Source organism: Saimiri boliviensis, chromosome 2, assembly GCF_048565385.1.
Source record: "Saimiri boliviensis isolate mSaiBol1 chromosome 2, mSaiBol1.pri, whole genome shotgun sequence".
Lineage (NCBI taxonomy): Eukaryota > Metazoa > Chordata > Mammalia > Primates > Cebidae > Saimiri > Saimiri boliviensis.
The window spans coordinates 154,420,128-154,440,244 of record NC_133450.1 but is presented as its reverse complement, the minus strand read 5'-3'; the positions used below and the strand labels follow the sequence as shown (position 1 = coordinate 154,440,244).

The 20,117-nt window shown below is 41.9% G+C and overlaps 1 protein-coding gene across 4 annotated transcripts in view; it reads right to left on the bottom strand.

Annotated features, from left to right (window-relative positions):
- The window catches only part of DOCK8 (dedicator of cytokinesis 8), a 243,967-nt gene that overhangs the window by 172,753 nt on the left and 51,097 nt on the right, over nucleotides 1–20,117 (bottom strand). For 2 of the 4 annotated variants that reach the window (XM_039461451.2, XM_039461450.2), the window contains exon 2: nucleotides 18,815–18,917. In XM_039461451.2, the coding sequence (XP_039317385.1) occupies nucleotides 18,815–18,917 (103 nt within the window). The other 2 variants (XM_039461452.2, XM_074394724.1) reach the window with 2 other exon arrangements.

Sequence of the window (20,117 nt, the reverse complement as noted above, 5' to 3'; positions counted from 1 at the left end):
CTAAATGTCACTGGGTTGACTGGTGCTGGTCTGGAAGAAATTTCCACTGGACTGCAGCTATGCAGGCAAACACAGGGTAATCTGCTGAGTTTTCATATGGCTAAATTTACTCACTTTGAAAGAGGTATTCTTTTCTCTTCAATTTTACCTTCCACAGTGGAAGAGAGGGGGAATAAAAGAAAAGATAGAAATTGATTTCACTTATAAAAATAGTTCTTATAGTTGATAAAATTAAAAGTTGGCAACCCTTTGTCAGTCCTCAATTAAAATATATTTTCTTTTCTGTGAAATCCAAAAACTTAGGACCTAAGAAAGTAAAAGAATTGCTTAGATCAAGTAGATATGTGTTATCATAATAATTACAGCTCTGGGCCGGGCGTGGTGGCTCCTGCCTGTAATTCTAGCACTTTTGGAGGCCGAGGTAGGTGGATCATGAGGTCAGGAGTTCAAGACCCACCTGACCAACATGGTGAAACCCCGTCTCTACTAAAGATATAAAAATCAGCTTGGTGGGGTGCCATGTGCTGTAATCCCAGCTACTTGGGAGGCTGAGGCAGGAGAATTGCTTGAACCTGGGAGGTGGAGGTTGCAGTGAGCCAAGATCATGCCACTACACTCTAGCCTAGGTGACAGAGACTCCATCTAAAAAAAAAAAAAAAAAAAAAAAAAAAAAAAAAAAAGGCCGGGCATGGTGGCTCAAGCCTGTAATCCCATCCCAGCACTTTGGGAGGCCGAGGCGGGTGGATCACAAGGTCAAGAGATCGAGACCATCCTGGTCAACATGTGAAACCTCATCTCAACTAAAAATACAAAAAATTAGCTGGGCATGGTGGCGCCTGCCTGTAATCCCAGCTACTCAGGAGGCTGAGGCAGGAGAATTGCCTGAACCCAGGAGGCGGAGGTTGTGGTGAGCCGAGATCGCGCCATTGCACTCCAGCCTGGGTAACAAGAGTGAAACTCCGTCTCAAAAAAAAAAAAAAAAGATAGCAGCTCTATGAAGTGTTCATTTATGGCAGAGTCTTTGGTGTCATTGGCCAAAGGAGGGGCGGGGTGGGGGGAGTTACTGTTTTCCTCCATCTCTACCCTGCAGCAGGCCAACAAAACAAACACCTTGGATTCTTTACTTGTACAGCCTTGATGGGAGACAAGGGCAGATCCAAGGGAATTACTAATAAAACCGGTTTTGCATCCCTTTGAAACCAAATACCAGTAAGGCCTTCCAGTTGGAGAGGAGAAACAAAGTGCTGCTGAAGAGGCAGGAGGAAATAAGATTAGAGAATGGAGATGTGGCATGGCCCGTGCCCTCCCACGCTTGCTGTCCCTGATGATGGAGGAGACGTGGGTGACGTAAGTTAGGGAGAGAGGATGAAGCTGAAGATGTGGCAAAATGTGCTCTACTTCCCATCTGGGATTCTTTTTTTTAACTTTTAGGTTTCGGGGTACATGTGAAGGTTTGTTACATAGCTAAACTTGTGTCACAGAGGTTTGTTGTACAGATTATTTTATTACCCTTGTATTAAGCCTAGTACCTGATAGTTACCATTTCTGCTCCTCTCCCTCCTCCCACCCTCCACCCTCAAGTAGACCCCAGTGTCTGCTGTTCTTTTCTTTGTGTTGGTAAGTTCTCACCATTTAGCTCCCACTTATAAGTGCGAACATGCAGTTTTTGGTTTTCTATTCCTGCATTAGTTTGCTAAGGATAATAGCCTTCAGCTCCATCCATGTTCCCATAAAAGACATGATTTCATTATTTTTATGGCTGCATAGTATTCCATGGTATATGTATCACATTTTCTTTCTCCAGTCTGTAACTGATGTGCATTTAAGTTGATTCCATGACTTTGCTATTGTGAATAAGGCTGCAATGAATATTCGTGTGCATGTGTCTTTATGGTAGAATGATTTACATTCCTCTGGGTATGTACCAAGTAATGAGATTGCTGACTTACATTATCCTATACCATGGCAAAGGGAGGCAGAAGAGAAGGTGACAGGACAACCTTAGCAGCTGAGAGCAAAGCGTTCCCCTCGTTTCCCACGGTTTCTAGGTGCTATGAGAGTCGGATCCCTTGGTTCTGACTGGGGACCTGGAGGTCAGCTGAAGAGAGCACTATAGTCCTTACAAGGGTGCCTCTCAAAATGAAACAACAGGAACCAATAGGGGCTAAAGGAGCCAGAGATCAGCCTGTGCTAGATGGGGACTGAGTTTGCATTAGGACACTGCTGAACTCTGCCAGAGGAAAGCACAGGCACCATCTATGCACAAGACAAAACCATCTGCCAATCTGCCACAGACACCTCCATAGGACCAACCCCACAGAATAAAGAGGACTCTCCCACTCCCCTGCCCCACCCGCCCACCACATACATGGAATACAGAGTTTAGAGTCAGGGACTGAATGACTGCTATGGGAAATAATGAAAACTGTATATTTTTCCAGCCCCAACCTTATTAGTATAAAGTTTATACCCATTTAAGTAATAATTATTGAGCATTACTATGTGCAAAGAAATTGGACTAGGATTGTCTCATTTAATCTTCACTATAACCCTTTGAGGTAGGCTCTCTTATTGAAAGTTGAGTTCAACTGGTGTTTCAGAAGTCTGAATTTTTTGTATCATGTTATATTTTCATATACAAAATGAGACATCTAGGGGATGGAACCCAACTCTAAACATTAAATTCATGTATGTTTCACATATACCTTATACACATAGCCAGTAGGTAATTTTATACCATATTTTTAATAATTGTGGGCATGCAGAATTCTATTCAGTCATAACAAACAATGAAATCATGTCTCTTGCAGCAACATGGATGGAACTGGAGGCCATCGTCTTCAGTGAAAAAACTCAGGAACAGAAAGACAGATATCACTGTTTTCACTTAGAAGTGGGAGCTAAATCATGTGTACACATGAACATAGAAAGCTAGGCATTAAAGACTTAGAGTAGGAAGGTGTGAGGGGTAAGGGATGACAAATAACCTAATGAATACAATGGACACTACTTGGGTGATGGAGACACCAAAAGCCCAGACTTTACCACCATGCAGTATGTCCACCTAACAAACTGCATTTCTGCCACTTACACAAATAAAAAAAGGATTGTGTGTTTGAAACAATGTTTTGACTGTATTTTGACTGTGACCTGTCACATGAGGTCAAGTTGTATCATCATTTTACAGGAGAGGAAAGTGAGGCTAGAGATTTAATAATTTTCCTGAAATTACACAGCCAGGGAGTGGCCCATCTGGAATTCAAACTGAGGCAGGCTCATGTTCTTAACTGCTATAATTTTGATTGTTTTCTTTTTCAGGCCTTTCAAGAAATCTGTATTTTTTGAAATAATCAAAACACCAGGCAATAGTAAGCGTGTTTGGAAGTCAGTCAAATAATATATTTACCATGACCCACAAATTCCACTATAAGCTTTTCATAAGATTGTCTGCTCAGAGTAATAAAAGTAAATAAAAGTGGTAATAAGTGTAAACTTACTATGAAGACTATCAATTACTCAAGGAGAGGCAATGGAAATACACATTTCAAAATTATACTGAAGCATAGTTTGAAGCAAGGTGACATGAGCCCCAAAGCTAGTAAGTGGCAGCCTCATGGAGATATGACATTTGTGTGCAATCATCAGTGAGTAAAATTTCACTTCCTGCCAGAGAATACTTGTCATGTTGGACAGGCACAGTGGCTCACGCCTGTAGTCCCAGCACTTCGGGAGGCCAACGTAGGAGAATTGCTGGAGCCAGGAGTTTGACACCAGCCTGGGCAAAAAAGTGAGCCTCTGTCTTTACTATTTATTTTTTAAAAGTTAGATGGGTGAGAGCCAAGATGGCCGAATAGGAACAGCTCTGGAGTGCAGTTCCCAGTGAGAACGCAGAGGGCAAGTGATCACTGCATTTCCAAACAAGTTTTTACTGCCCACGGACAAGGAGATTCCCAGGCAGAAAAGTGCCACAACTCCCCAGCATGGCTGTTTCAGCCAGTGTAGCAAGTTCCGCACAAAAACTCACACAAATCTGGGTGGCCATTTCAACTGGTGCCTGGAATGCCTTGGAGACAGAGTTGTCCATTCAACTGAAAAAAAGGGGGCTGAAACGGAGTGAGGTGATCTGGCTCCATGGGTCCCACCCCTACAAAGACCAACAATCTGAAATGCTCTGGATTGAGAGTTTCACAGCAAGCATGGCTGGACCCGGGACAGTCCAGCTCTGTGGGGGGAATGGTATCTGCCATTAGTGAGGCAGACCACCACTACCAAGGCAGTCCACCATTACCAAGGCAATCCACCCATTACTGAGGTAGTCTGCCCTTACCGAGGTAATCCACCATTACAGAGGCAGTTTGCCATTACAGAGACAGTCTGCCATTACTGAGGCAGTTCTAACTATACCTCTATAAACAAAACCACAGGAAGTTCACATAGCAGCTGGGCAGAGCCCATGGCAGCCCAGCAATGCCTCTGCTGGCAGACTGTGGCTAGGCTACCTCCTCGCTGGGCAGGGCATCTCTGAGAAAAGGCAGCAGCACATCAGGAACTTATAAATAAAGCCCCACCTTCCCAAGACAGAGCACTGTGGGAAAAAAAAAGGTGGTTATGAGTTTTGCTGCAGCAGACTTAAACATACCTGTGCCCAGCAGCTCTAAACGGAATAACGCAGCTCACAGCTCAGCAAGTGAGCTCCCATAAGGGACAGACTATCTCCTCAAGCAGCTCCCTGACCCCTGTATATCCAAAGAGACACCTCATAAAGGAGAGCTCAGGCTGACATCTGGTGAGTATCCTTCTGGGACAAAGATAACAGAAGAAGAAACAGGCAGTAACCCTTACTGTTCTGCAGCCACCACAAGTGATTCCCAGGCAAGCAGAGTCTGGAGTAGACCTCCAGCAGTCTTACAGCAGAGGAGCCTGACTGTTGGAAGAAAAACTAAAAAACAGAAAGAAATAACTTCATCATCAACAAAAAGGACATCCACTGAGAGACCCCATCTGAAAATCACCAACTACAAAGACCACAGGTAGAAATCCACAAAGATGGGAAGAAACTGGTGCAAAAAGGATGAAAACACCCAAAACCAGAATGCCTCTCCTCCTCCAAGGGATCATAACTCCTCACCAGCAAGGGAACAAGGCTGGATGGAGAATGAGTCTGATGAATTGACAGAAACAGGCTTCAGAAAGTAAACTCTGAGCTAAAAGAACATGTTCTAACCCAATGCAAAGAAACTAAAAACCTTGAAAAAAGGTTTTGTTAAATGCTAACAAGAATAAACAGCTTAGAGAAAAATATAAATGAATTGATGGAGCTGAAAAACACAACATGAGAACTTCATGAAGCATACACAAGTTTCAATAGCTGAATTGACCAAGTAGAAGAAAGGATATCAAAGATTGAAGATCAACTCAATGAAATAAAATTACAAGGCAAGATTAGAGAAAAAAGACTAAAAATAAATGAACAAAACCTCCAAGAAATATAGGATTATGTGAAAAGAACTAATCTACGTTCGATAAGTGTACCTGAATGTGATGGATGGAATGAATCCAAGCTGGAAAACACTCTTCAGGATATTATCCAGGAGAACTTCCTCAACTTAGCAAGGCAGGCCAATATTCAAGTCCCAGAAATACAGAGAACACCACAGAGATATTCCTCAAGAAGAGCAACTCCAATGCACATAATCATCAGATTCACCAGGGTTGAAACGAAGGAAAAATGCTAAGCGCAGCCAGAGAGAAAGGTTGGGTTACCCACAAAGGGAAGCCCATCAGACCCATAGTGGATCTCTCAGCAGAAACCCTACAAGCCAGAAGAGAGTGGGGAACAATTTTCAACAACCTTAAAGAAAAAAACGTTCAACCTAGAATTTCATATCCAGCCAAACTAAGCTTCCTAAGTGAAGGAGAAATAAAATCCTTTATGAACAAGCAATTGCTCAGAGATTTCATCACAACCAGGCCTGCCTTACAAGAGCTCCTGAAAGAAGCCTAAATATAGAAAGGAACAACCAGTACCAGCCACTCCAAAAATGCACCAAATGGCAAAGAACATCGACACAACAAAGAAACTGCATCAACTAATGGGTAAAACAACCAGCTAGCATCAAAATGGCAGGATCAAATTTACATATAACAATATTAACCTTAAATGTAAATGGGCTAAATGCCCCAATCAAAAGACACAGACTGGCAAACTGGATAAAAAGTCAAAACCCATCAGTGTGCTGTATCCATGAAACTCATCTCATGTGCAAGGACACACATAGGCTCAAAATAAAGGGATGGAGGAAGATTTACCAAGCAAATGGAGAGCAAAAAAAAGCAGGAGTTGCAAAGCTGGTCTCTGATAAAATAGACTTTAAACCAACAAAGTTCAAAAGAGACAAAGAAGGGCATTACATAATGGTAAAAGGATCAATGCAACAAGAAGAGCTAATGATCCTTAATATATATGCACTCAATACAGGAGCACCGAGATACATAAAGCAAGTTCTTAATGACCTTCTTAAAGAGACTTAAACTCTCACACAATAATATTGGGAGACTTTAATACTCCACTGTCAATATTAGACAGATCAAGGAGACAGAAAATTAACAAGGATATCTAGGACTTGAACTCAGATCTGGACCAAGCAAACCTAATAGACATTTACAGAACTCTCCACCCCAAATCCACAGAATATACATTCTTCTCAGCACCACATCACACCTACTCTAAAATTGATCACATAATTGGAAGTAGATCACTCCTAAGCAAATGCAAAAGAACGGCAATCATGACAAACAGTCTCTCAGACCACAATGCAATCAAATTAGAACTCAGGATTAAGAAACTAACTCGCAACTGCACAACTTAATGGAAACTGAACAACTGGCTCCTGAAAGTTGACTGGATAAACAATGAAAGGAAGGCAGACATAAAGATGTTCTTCAAAACCAATGAGAACAAAGACACAATGTACCAGAGTCTCTGGAACACAATAAAAGCAGTGTCTAGAGGAAAATTTATAGCAATAAATGCCCACCTGAGAAGCAAGGGAAGATCTAAAATCGACACCCTATCATCAAAATCGGAAGAGCTAGAGGAGCAAGATCAAAAAAACTCAAAAGCCAGCAGAAGACAAGAAATAACTAAGATCAGAGCAGAACTGAAGGAGATAGAAACACACAAAAAAAAAACCCTTAAAAAAATCAGTAAATCCAGGAGTTGGTTTTTTGAAAAGATCAACAAAATAGACCACTAGCCAGAAGAAAAGAGAGAAGAATCAAATAGATGTAATAAAAAACGATAAAAGGGATATCACCACAGATTCCACAGAAATACAAACTACCATCAGAGATGACTAAAAACAGCTCTACGCATATAAACCAGTAAACCTGGGAGAAATGGACAAATTCCTGGACACCTGCACCCTCCCAAGCCTTCCCAGGAAGAAGTCGAAACCCTGAATAGACCAATAACAAGGACTGAAGTTGAGGCAGCAATTAATAGCCTACCAACCAAAAAAAGCCCAGGTCCAGATGGGTTCACAGCTGAGTCTACCAGACAAAAAAAGAGGAGCTGATACCACTCCTTCTGAAACTATTCTGAACAATCCAAAAAGAGGATGTGGAGAAATAGGAATGCTTTTACACTGTTGGTGCGAGTGAAAATTAGTTCAACCATTGTGGAAGACAGTGTGGTGATTCCTCAAGGACCTAGAAATAGAAATTCCATTTGACCCAGCAATCCCATTACTGGGTATATATCCAAAGGATTATAAATCATTCTATTATAAAGACACATGCACATGTATGTTCACTGTGGCAGTGTTTAGCAAAGACCTGGAACCAACCCAAATGTCCATTGATGATAGACTGGACAATGAAAACGTGGCACATATACACCATGGAATACTATGCAGCCATAGAAAAAAGATGAGTTCCTGTCCTTTGTAGGGACATGGATGAATCTGGAAACCATAATTCTCAGCAAACTGACACAAGAACAGAAAATCAAGCACCACATGTTCTCTCTCACAGGTGGGTGTTGAACAATGAGAACACATGGACACAGGGAGGGGAGCATCACACACTTGGGTCTCTTGGGAGGGGTTTAGGGGAGGGAGAGCAGGCAGTAGAGAGGTGGGGAGGGATAACATGGGAGGAAATGCCAGATATGGGTGATGGGGATGGAGGCAGCAAACCATATTGCTATGTATGTACCTATGCAACAATCCTTCCTGTTCTACACATATACCCCAGAACCTAAAGTGCAATAAAATATATATTTTTTAAAAAGTTAGATGGGTGTGGTGGAGCACCACCTATACTCCTGGCTACTCCAAGGCTGAGATGGGAGAAACTCTTGAGTCCAGCAGTTCTAGGCTGCAGCGAACTATGATCACACCACTGCACTCCAGCCTGGGTGACAGGAGACCCGACCTCAAAAAAATAAAAACAAACAAACCAACCCCCAAACTTGCCATGTCCCTGAAATTTGAAGCCACACGTGATGAAAAACCTGGCTGACAACAGCCCCTGTTTACAGGAGCGACTACCCAGGGGGAAAGAATAGCTGATTTCCTCCCTTAGCAATGGTGCACTAAGCATCTGCTGGGTAGGACAGGCCGAGTCCTTGAGTTGTTGGCCATTGGGGATACAGAGGAGTACAGGTAGCTATTCTTTTGGAGTTGTACTGTAATAAACCATGAGGTGGTGAAATGAGCAACTTTCTCACACGTAAATAACGCCATTATTTGGTGGGGGAATTTGATGAAGAACATACATCATCATTAAGCACTAACTGTGTGGCAGTGTGCCAAGGGCAACATACCCAGCTGATGATAAAGTCATAAACTCTTGAGGTCTGAAAATCTGTTCCAGTACTGAAGAGATGGTAAGCACAGACAGTAATGCCAGCATTATTGAGTGCGGTTCTAACACTACACTCAAGTTGACATTTAATAGTTTGTCTCCCCTACTCTTTCTATACTGAAACTAAAGTGGGAGGAAACTGGTCTTGCCCTCGGTAAGCGGGTGGAGCCCCTCACTACTGCTAACTAGGCCTCCTATCTGTTGTTCCTCTTGCAAATTCAAATACTAACCAAGAACCAAAAAGATTTCTGTTTTCTAAACTATCAGGAGTCTTCATCTCAAGAGCAGGCTTTTCTATGAGGCAAACAACACATACACAAGCACACAAACACATATCCACACACATCTAGTGGGAAGCAAAAGAAGAAAACAAATATTGGAGAAAGTCACGGTGACATTACATCTCACTAGGGATGAAGTTTAGAAACAGCGTTGGGTAGGGAATGAGGAATTTTCTGAGATCAGTTCAAGGCAAGATCTGGGTCCCTGGAAGCTTAAAAGTCAAACATGAAAATTAACGGTTTCGTTTTCTCTGCAGCTGTGCTGTATGTGATCTGGTGGTCAGTGGAGACCAGAGACTAGTTTTAATGAAGATCGGAGTAATTTCAAGAAGGTCACCTTTACATCATGATTTTTCACACTATGCGTATCATTTCTTATACGTAATAACATAAAAAAATCAAAAATCAAAAACCAAAACAACTTTTTTGCCTTGAGATAGAGTCTCACTCTGTTACTGGAGTGCAGTGGCATGATCTTGGCTCACTGCAACCTCTGCCTCCTGGATTCAAGTAATTCTTGTCCCTCAGCCTCCCGAGTAGCTGGGATTACACGTACGTGCCACCACGCCTGGCTAATTATTGTAATTTTAGTGGAAACGGGGTTTCACCATGTTGGCCAGGCTGGTCTCAAGCGATCCACCCACCTCGGCCTCCCGAAGTACTGGGATTACAGGCTAGAGCCACCGCGCTCAGCTCCTTTTTAAAAACAAGATAAAAATACTTAAGACTGTAAATGTTCCTAAACCAGGCTTTACCTTTTGTGATGGCTTCATGACATGTCAACTTGGCTCGGCTGAACTACATTCTGTGGAATTCCCTTTCCAGTTTGTTTTCAGTCAGGGTGGGCTACAAGAGAGGCCCCTTGCAAGAGCTGCAGGACAGAAGGTAGGCTGTGGCCGTTTTGTGGCACACAAAACAGGTTTTTCCAGTTACACAATCAGCAGTAATTTAGGTGCTTCTGTGAAGGGAATATAGCCAATGTAATTAAAGTCCCTAAACAGCTGACTTTAAGTTAATCACAGAGAGATGACCCTGGGTGGGCCTGACTTAGCCAGTTGGAAGCCTTTTCTAAGAAGGTAAAGGCTCTCTGGAAGTTCAGACTCCAGGCTTCAGCTTGTGCCCAAGGGGGCTCAGTCTGTTTGAAATATTTCCTTCCTGTCTGCCCTGCGGACTTTTGAGCTTGTTTAGCCAGCCACCAGCAGCAGGCAAGCCAACACCTTCACACACACGCACATGTATTTCCTACAGGTTCTGTGGCTCTGGTTGAACCTGCATGTTACACCTCCTTTCATTCATCTAACAAATATTATTGGGGACTACAGCAGTCAGACACTAGGCTAAAGAAACAGTCACTTCCCTCAAGCAATTTTCAATACTTCTCTTGTGAAGGCTTATGCAATCTTTCTTTTTAGTTATTTTTTTCAGACTTCTGGTCAGCAGACTGGAAACACACACAAAATAATGAGAAATATCCCCAAAGCTTAAATTATCCACAACCAAATATTCATTTTTAAAATTAAGCAAGTTTGAGATTTCCCTTGCCCCCTAACACATGCCAAAGGGTATTTCTCCTGACAAAGGGTAGGATTCAATTTGTTCTGAAATTGAAAATTGCTACAACCCCAGAACCACCTCTGGTAAAAAGTAATCTACATAGCTCCGAACACAGTGTAGTATACAGATAGCGTACTGACAGCTGACTTAAACCGCAAATCTAAACAATATTTCCCAAATAGGACAGTGAAAACAGGGAGTTTAAATGACTTGCCCCAAATCACACGGGCAGTCATAGAGGACCTGCCTCTCCAATTACAGCATTGGGGAGGCTTTATGCCACTCTCAGTGGAGATGGGAAGAGGCATGATGTCTCCAGGTGGTACACCTGTATCCCTAATGAAGGTTGATTTACCCTTTGGAGAGTGGGCCTCACATTTACTTGGCTGTCTACAACAGACAAGCCTTGCCAAAGTCACCTAAGACTTCATGTTGCCAAATTCAACGGTTTTTGCTCAGTCCTGGTTTATTAGACACAGTGCATTGGACCCAGTCGATCACTCTCTCCCTCTTGATATACTTTCTTCTCATGGAGGGCAACCAATTGTCTCAGTGTGTCCCAGTCTTTGAAAGTCTCGTGTACTGAGAAAATCCCCAGTCCCAGGCAAATTGTGACAGTTGGTTACTCTACCTCACAGACACCACTTTTATTAGGTTTTCCTCCTACCATGCAGTGCCCTGGAGTTCAATTCTAAATCTCTTCTCAATCTGCATTCAATCGCAAATGATCTCATCCACTGCCATGCCTTTAAATATATATACTTTTAAATTACAAGTTTATGTCTGCAGTCTCAACTTCTGCCATAAATTCCAGGTTGACTTTTCCAATTACACCTCAACATCACTACTTGGTAATTTAACAGGACTCTCAAACACAACGAGTTCAAAACTAACTCTTAACTTTCCTGGCAATCTGCTCTTCCCATACCTTCCATACCTCCACACCTCTGCAAGTGGCATTTCCAGTCCACCAGGTGCCCAGGTAGAAAACAGTAAAGCCAATGGTGATTCTTCTCTTTCTCTTACACTCTACACACAATCCATCAGAAAACCCTATCCGCTTTGCTTCTATAATATAGCCAGAATCCAAACACTTCTCACCTTCTCTTCTGCTACCACCCTAGTCCAAAGCACTACCATTGCTCTCCTGAGTTACTGTGGCATCTTCCTAACCGCCCTCCCTCGCCCAGTCTATTTTCCACACTGCAGTCATAGTGACCCTGATCAGAAGTCAAATGGTTCCATGCCAATGCTCACGGCTTACAGCAGCTTCCTGTCTTAAGAGTAGGAGCCAGTGTCATTCTACAGTCTCTGAGGCCTGTGACCCAGCCCTGCTTTCTCTATGACTGCATTTCCTGCTGCCCACTCTGTTCAGGCCACATTCTGCTTCCCTGCTGTTTCTGGAGCATGTCACATATTGAAAGTCTTGGGGACTTTGCCCTTGCTCTTCCTTCTGACTGGAATATTTTTCCTTCAGATATCTGTCAAGTTCATTCAGAATTCTACCCCAGTGTCTCCTTTCCAGATAGAGGCCTTCACAGATGACACAATCTAAAAGCATCTCTTCTGGGTCACTATTTCCTTCTTCAAAGCCCTTGATAGTCCCTGATACAAACAACATTTGCTATTTGTCTGTGTCTGTCCCTCATTCTGAAAATCAAACTCTATGAAGATAGGCTCTCCATTGTATTCATTATTGTCTCTTTAACCTCACTGCTGTGCCAGCAGTTCCTGGCACAGAGACTCAATACATATTTCTTAAATGAATGAATAAGCTCTCTACTATCTTTAAGGGAAGCTGAAGGCAGTAAAAATTCTAGTTTCTGTGATATCCAAGTTCTGTACTTTATGGACTAAACACTTTCCTACTTCCGCCAACAACATTCTTTCATTGATGCCACCGAGAGGGAGATGCTGACATGCACCAAGGGCATCGTTCTAGTTTTACCAAGGCTGTGCTGATTCCTCTACTGCACAATGACAATAAAGAAACGCCTGCTCTACATGCAGAATGCCCGCACTCTTTCATGTTATCTTTCATTGCAAATTTGCATGAAGACTATCTTGAGATCTTCATTTTCCATCATGCTCCTTCCAGTGCAATCAATGAAATCTAAGAATAGCCCAACTCCTTGAAAGATAAAGTACAAAATAACAATAGAATCAAAAGAACAAAAGAGGACCATATTTATCAGGCAATTAATCATTCAAGTCACCCTAAGCTGTAAAAGGAAAAAGGTTGCTTTATTGTACAGAAGCCTATACACATAACACAAATAAATGCCTTCTAAGATATGAGACTTTTTTAAAAAAAACATAAATGTTACATACATGCCACGTAACCATGGCGTTTGGTACATGTCCAGGATGTGGCTTTTTACATGCTTTTCTTCTGTCAGAGCCGTTATGGTTCAGCTAATTCATTCCATCTCACTTCAAAACTTTTCTATTCTCATTTTTCAAAATAGAATTTTTCCCTCCATAAAATACGTAGCTGAAGGTTATTAACCACCTATATAATGTCTCAGATCCTCTTTACCTCCTCAGGGCATGATCCCAACTCTTTCTTCTCCTGCATGTTTTATTCTTCTTTCTACTTTCTTTTCTTTTCTTTTTAGAGACAGAGTCTCGCTCTGTTGCCTAGGCTGGAGTACTGTGGCTCAAACATGGCTCACTGCAGCCTTGAACTCCTGAGCTCAAGTGATCCTTCTTTCTCAGCCTCCCAAGTAGCTGGGACTAAAGGCGTATGCCACCATGCCTGGCTAACTTTTATTTTATTTTTTATTTTTTGTAGAGATGAGGTCTTGCTATGTTGCCTAGGCTGGCCTCAAACTCTTGGCTTCAATCTATTCTCCTCCCTCTGCCTTCCAAATTGCTGGGATTATATACAGACGTAAGCCACTGTGCCCAGGCTTCTACTTGGAACAATCAGAAAATACGCTAGGTGTAATGACTCATGTCTGTAATCCAATCACTTTGGGAGGCCAAGGAAGGTGGATCACTGAAGCTCAGGGGTTCAAGACCAGCCTGGCAACATGGCAAAACTCCGTCTCTACCAAAAAAAAAAAAAAAAAAAATTAGCCAGGTGCAATGGTGCGCCTGTTATCCCACATAGTTGGGAGGCTGAGGCAGGAACATCGCTTGAGCCTGGGAGGTGGAGTTTGCTGTGAGCCGAGGTTGCACCACTGCACTCCAGCCTGAGTGACACAGCGAGACCCTGTCTCAGTAAATAAATAAATACATGAAAAGAAAACAGTATTTTACGGTTTTATTTTAACAGAGATACTGATTATAGACTTGTTTGCTTAAATAGGTGGCTGGCATCAGAGGGTCTCTGGTCAATCTATTCACACAGCTGTGGCAACAGAGAATGCCAAAGCCAGTAAGTAACGGATATTGACTAGCCACAGCTGCCTTCACAGGGATATTGACTAGCCACAGCTGCCTTCACAGGGATATTGACTAGCCACAGCTGCCTTCTAGCCCTGGTCACAAAGGATTTCGGTAGGAGTGTCAAATAGACCCAGGACAAGTTTATCATTACATCTAGAAAACCAACTTCAAATGATGGATTCCCTTCATATTAAAAAATGTGAAATTCAAAAATATTTTATGTACTTTGAAAATATGTATACAATTATCAGACCTGACATTTATAGTTGTTTTTAAAAAAACCAATAAAACAAACAAAAATCAACATGAAACATATACCCTTCCTCTCATCTGATTTATAAGATTTATGACAGAAGCCACTATGGATACATCTGTAGGGTTAGTAAGTGATCTTTGCTTACTACACCTTCTGAAATTCAAAGCGCACAGGACAACAAAAAGCGTGCTACCTTTCTTTATATTGTCCCCCCTATTTGGAATACTCTACCTTTAAAATCAAAGTTCCTTAAATGAGCCGGGCGCGGTGGCTCAAGCCTGTAATCCCAGAGCATTGGGAGGCCAAGGCGGGAGGATCACGTGAGGTCAGGAGTTGGAGATCCGGTCTCTACTAAAAATACAAAAATTAGCTGGACATGGTGGTGGGCACCTGTAATCCCAGCTACTCAGGACCCTTACAGCGGGAGAATTGCTTAAACCCAGGAGGCAAAGGTTGCAGTGAGCCGAGATGGTGCCACTGCACTCTAGCCTGGGAGACGGAGGGAGATTCCTTTTCAAAAACAATAAAAACAGGATGGTCACGGTGGCTCACACAGTAATCCCAGAACTTTGGGAGGCCGAGGCGGGTGGATCGCTTGAGGAGTTTGTGACCAGTCTGGCCAGCATAGTGAAACCCAGTTTCTATTCGAATACAAAAATTAGCCGGGCCTGGTGTCACACGCTTATAGTCCCAGCCACTAGGAAGGCTGAGGCAGGAGAATAGCTACAACCTAGGAGGTGGAGGTTGTAGTGAGCCAAGATCGCGCCACTGCACTCCATGTTCAATGACCGAACAAGACTCCATCTCAAAAAATAAATTAAAAAATTAAATAAATAATAAAGTTCTTTAAATGATTCTCAACCTGGGCTGCAAGTTAAAGTCCCCAGGGAACTTTAAATTACTGATGCTTGGTCCCCACCCCCAGGAATTCTGATTGAATTGTCCCTAGCTAATTCTAATGTCCAGTCAGGGCTGTGAACCCTTGCTCCAAGTCTTCTCAGCCTTCTCCATCAAGCTTTTGCCTCCTATTATATTATGTATCCTTTTCTCTTCTAAATACCTGCCACTTTTGAAGCCAGTATAAATAGTCTATATTACCTGTTCTCCCAAATGGATCATCAAGCCCTTCAGAGCTGAAGTCCCCTTTTATTCACCATTTTTTAATCTCCCACAGTGACTCCACAGTGCCAAATCGTAAGACAGCAATACTAGCCAATATATACAAAGGACCTCTTACATAATTCTATACTTCCTGGTGGGGACAGCATTATTATGCCAATTTTACAAACGAAGAAACTGAAGAAGTTCAGAGAGATTAAGTGGCTTGTCACAAATTACATGACTAATAAATGACCACTGTACTTCATCCGAGATTCACCTGACTCCAAGCTCTTCACTCCTGCAAAACAGCAGCAACCACAAAAACGTGTAGTTGATTAGGTTCTAAATAACTTGACTTCAGTGAAACACTTTCTAAAATTGAACAGCCATTCGTATCAGCAAGTGGGGCCATTGAAATGGTGGTTGTAAAAATAAACGTAAGAGAAACAAAGGTCAGAACCGCACGTGGTCTTATTTTTCAATTGGCCAAAATAATGCAATGAAAACCTATGGCTTCGCATTTAACAAAAGTTTTCTAAAGCAGCATTAGGTTGAGAGTCTTTAGATGATAAACAACTCCTTCGCCTTGCTAGAAACGAATCTTGCTGACACGTTCCATTATCTTTCCATGAAAAGAAATTTTTTTTAAAAAAAGGTAAAAGGAAATCACCATGTAAGTTCTTTTGGGGAACCTTCATTTGGGCAGATGACTCAAGGGGAAGAACAGCCACTTCATTTTGACGTTATAACACGATACCAAGTAAACATTACAAAGCTGAGATCTCCTAAGCAGACTAAGAAAGAAAGAAAGAAAAAAAGAGAAAAGAGAAAGAAAGAAAGAAAAGGCAAGCAAGAAATACATTGTAAAGGATATCCACATGCAAATAGAACTAGGCCTAAATGATGACTGGTAGGAACACCTGATTCTTGCATATTTAACATTTTTACTTATTGTTGCTAGTTTCTTGATATCTTCTCTTAGAAAATGGAAGCCACATGTTAATTTCACTACCCAGCAATGTAGTAATTCATCAAAATTCACTTCCATCAAAACCTACTGAGGAGGCAGCAAAGTATCAAACAAATGCTTACAAATATTAAACATTTTTTTCCTTTGTAACTTTACATAAAATAATTTCTCCTGAAAAATATTTAAGGCTGCAGCATTAAAACAAAAGCTGGTGGCCATGTCTGTAATCCTTTCACATTGGGAGGCCAAGGCGGATGGATCACCTGAGGTTGGGAGTACGAGACCAACCTGACCAACACGGAGAAACCTTGTCTCTACTGAAAATACAAAATTAGCTAGGCATGGTGATACATGCCTGTAACCCCAGGTACTCAGGAGGCTGAGGCAGGAGAACTGCTTGAACTTGGGAGGCAGAGGTTGTGGTAGCCAAGATCACGCCATTGCACTCCAGCCTGGGCAACAACAGTGAAACTCTATCTCAAAAAAAAAAAAAAAAAAAAAAGTAAAAGCTGGTATGGAGACAAGGGGTTAAAGCCTGTTAGCTAAACTTCCTTAAAGTCTCTTAGAAGTGATGTCCACACTATTTCCCAAGGCCACTACTGCAGAAAGCTGCAGTCTTCATTTATTTTTTTAAAAAGCAAACACTAAAACCCTCTACCTTGTTTAAAATTTAAAAGTGTATGCAATCTATTTTAAACGAAATTTTGCATATTTTGGAACACAACTTCAGGCAATTAAATTTTTTTTGATTTTCAATTAAATATATATTAGTACCAAATTAAACCAAGAAGCATATTTATCTTGCTGTAAATCTCATCTAATATATCTGAAAATGGACACATTATGCACTTGACATGCTTTTATTATACTCTGCAATTCTGAAACACACAGGAAAAGTACAAATAAAAAGGACAGTCTAGCAAGCCACTGAAGTCATAAACAGATTTTTCTGAAGAAATGGCATGGCAAGTTACCTCTTGCAGTAAAAGATGCTATAGGTTTTTAAGTACTACTATTTCATTCATGACACGACACACAAATTACCCTTCTGAAATAATCACAAATCACTCCAGTAAAACATACCTTTAAAAGATTCACAGTTACCCGGCGTGTAAACTGTTACAGGAGACAAAATGGCGGTTACCGGAAACTGAGTGGAAGGTTACAAAATTTCTAAGAGCAGAAGTGGTTTTGAAGTAGTAAGGAGAAACAAAAAATAACCTAACCTCTTGAAGATAACCACCAGAACCAGCAAGAGAGTGCTGCTGTGCTGTGTGAGGAAGTGAGTACAGGAGGGCTGGAGCTCTCTCGCAAAGGAAGTGAATATTCACTTCTGGTTTTACAAACCAGCTCCTTTGTCAGATTTATCTCACTTGGCACACATCTGACATTTAGTGCTCAAATAATAACACATGTAGGCACACTCAACAATTGGCATTGATATAAAAATGTAGGCAATCTTCAACTTAAGAAGAAATCTGTTTTTAAAAATGAAGGTTTAGGGCCAGGCACAGTAGCTCACTGTAATCCCAGCACTTTGGGAGGCTGAGTCAGGAGGATCACCTCAGCCCAGGAGTTCAAGACCAGCCTGGGCAACATAGTGAGCCCCCTGTCTCTACAAAAAGTACAAAAATTAGCCAAGTGTGATGGTATATACTCCCAAGTACTTGGAAGGATGAGGTGAGAGGAGAATCATTTGATCCAGGGAGGTTGAGGTGGCAGTGAGCCAAGATCCCCCCACTGTGAGCCTGTCACCCACAGGCTGGGTGACAGAGTGACACCATGTCTCAAAAAAAGAAGGTCTGTACATACTGTGATTCGAATTACAGGATACGAAGCTCCAGGTAGAGCAAAATTATAGTGACAGAAGTGAATCAGAGACTGCGTGAGTTGGAGGGTATGGCCTGGGAATGGGAAGAGGAGATGGTCAAAGGGCACTGGGGAACTCTTTAGGATAAAGGAAGTGTTCTACATCACGACTGAGTAAAGGCTGTAACTTTAAATTGCCAAATTCACCTAATTGTACACCTAAAATGTGTGAATTTTATTATATGTAAATTATACTTGCAAGAAAATGATTTTGGTAAGTTTTCAAGCTAGCCCGTCTCCCCCAAATATGAACCATAATTTGGACGAGACTGAGTAGCCTGGAAGCTAGTCCAGAGACATCAAAAGCACGGCTCTGAGAAGTCCTGTTACGCACTCTAAGTCCAGGTTGACAGAGGAAGAGAGGGATATCATCTGATGTCCAGAAGCAGTCACCGAGCTGGCATCCGGTGGCTGGAGAATGTGAGGTGACAGTAGGAAGATCTAAGGAGCAGGAGGCAAACACATACCTTGGGCACTTCTGCACTTGACTGTTCACTAAGTAAACCTGGAATTCATACTTACTAGTTGAAGAGAGGGGAAGCCAGAGGTGCTTATGCTCTGTCGATGGTACTGGCCAAGGTTTGGTGGGAGAGTAAACTGTTTCCTTATTTCCGCTGAAGAATACCTTGGATTAAAATAGAAAAATCAAAATGAAGCGATTATTTTAAGAAATCATCTCAATTTTAGATGCAGTCTTTGATATTATGTTATAAAACACAGGCTTTGGCTGGGTGATGAGCAGAACTGACTTAGGTACCCTCAGTGGCCTGTTAGTGGACATGATAGTTTTTATCTGACAATGCATACCCTTGAGAAGTTCACAGAGACCATGATGCCTGCAGTCAGGGTCCTGCCCAATACTGGAAGGATGATGGCAGAAGGAGGAGAACTTTGAGGCCAAGAAAAAGATCCAGGGCATTTGACTCTTTCTCCCCCAGTTATTCAGTGTTCTCTCTATGTGAAGATGTCTGGTCTCTGACTAGAATCCTTCAAACCCTGAACTGCCATTTTGATCCAGCCATCCTCATTTGAAGCAGCAGAATCCTTTTGGCTGGCTGTCTGCTGCAGCAGAGAACACCAGAGAACTGTTACATAAATGCTTCTACTTCCCTGTAGGCACCTTCGATGCTACTGGAATTCCCAATTGCTGTATTTTTTCCAAACTGCTCCTAGTGGAGTGATCCTTCGCATCACCCATAGAGACGATGCTCAGCCAACACTTCAGGGAGCCAGGAACCACACACATGAGAGGAAGTTGTTCCCCACTGTCTACTCACACCTGCTGGCAAGTGACTGCTGGCCGGTGATACCCCAGCTTACCAACAGGTTGACTTCTGAGCATTCATCTGTTAGCCATTTGTTTGGACCTCAGAGCACATTTTCTCATTACATCATTGTACTGATGGCTGGATTCTCAGGCTAGTTCACAAAAGTGTATTTAAATCACAATGAGGCCAAAACATACAATACCAATACTACTACTGAATATAATTAGAAACTAACAGAGATTCCTGAGGATCAAATGAAGTCATTTATCTTAAACATGCTTTGTGTCCAACAAGGGTATATATAAATTTTAAAATATTGTAACTTTAAATATAATATGTAAATGTAATACTTAAATATTACAAATAAAGCTTATTATATATAAGCTTTTATGTTTTCTCTGTGAAAATGTGTGCTAGGGCACACTTACTAACTACCCTGCATGATGAGTTTTTTCAGATGGTTGGCTTTGTTCCCAACCTTGGCAATGAGTTACACCTAGAGGCAGGAAACTGGGTTCTTGTCCCAACTTTGGCATCTATTCTCCCTCAGGAGCATC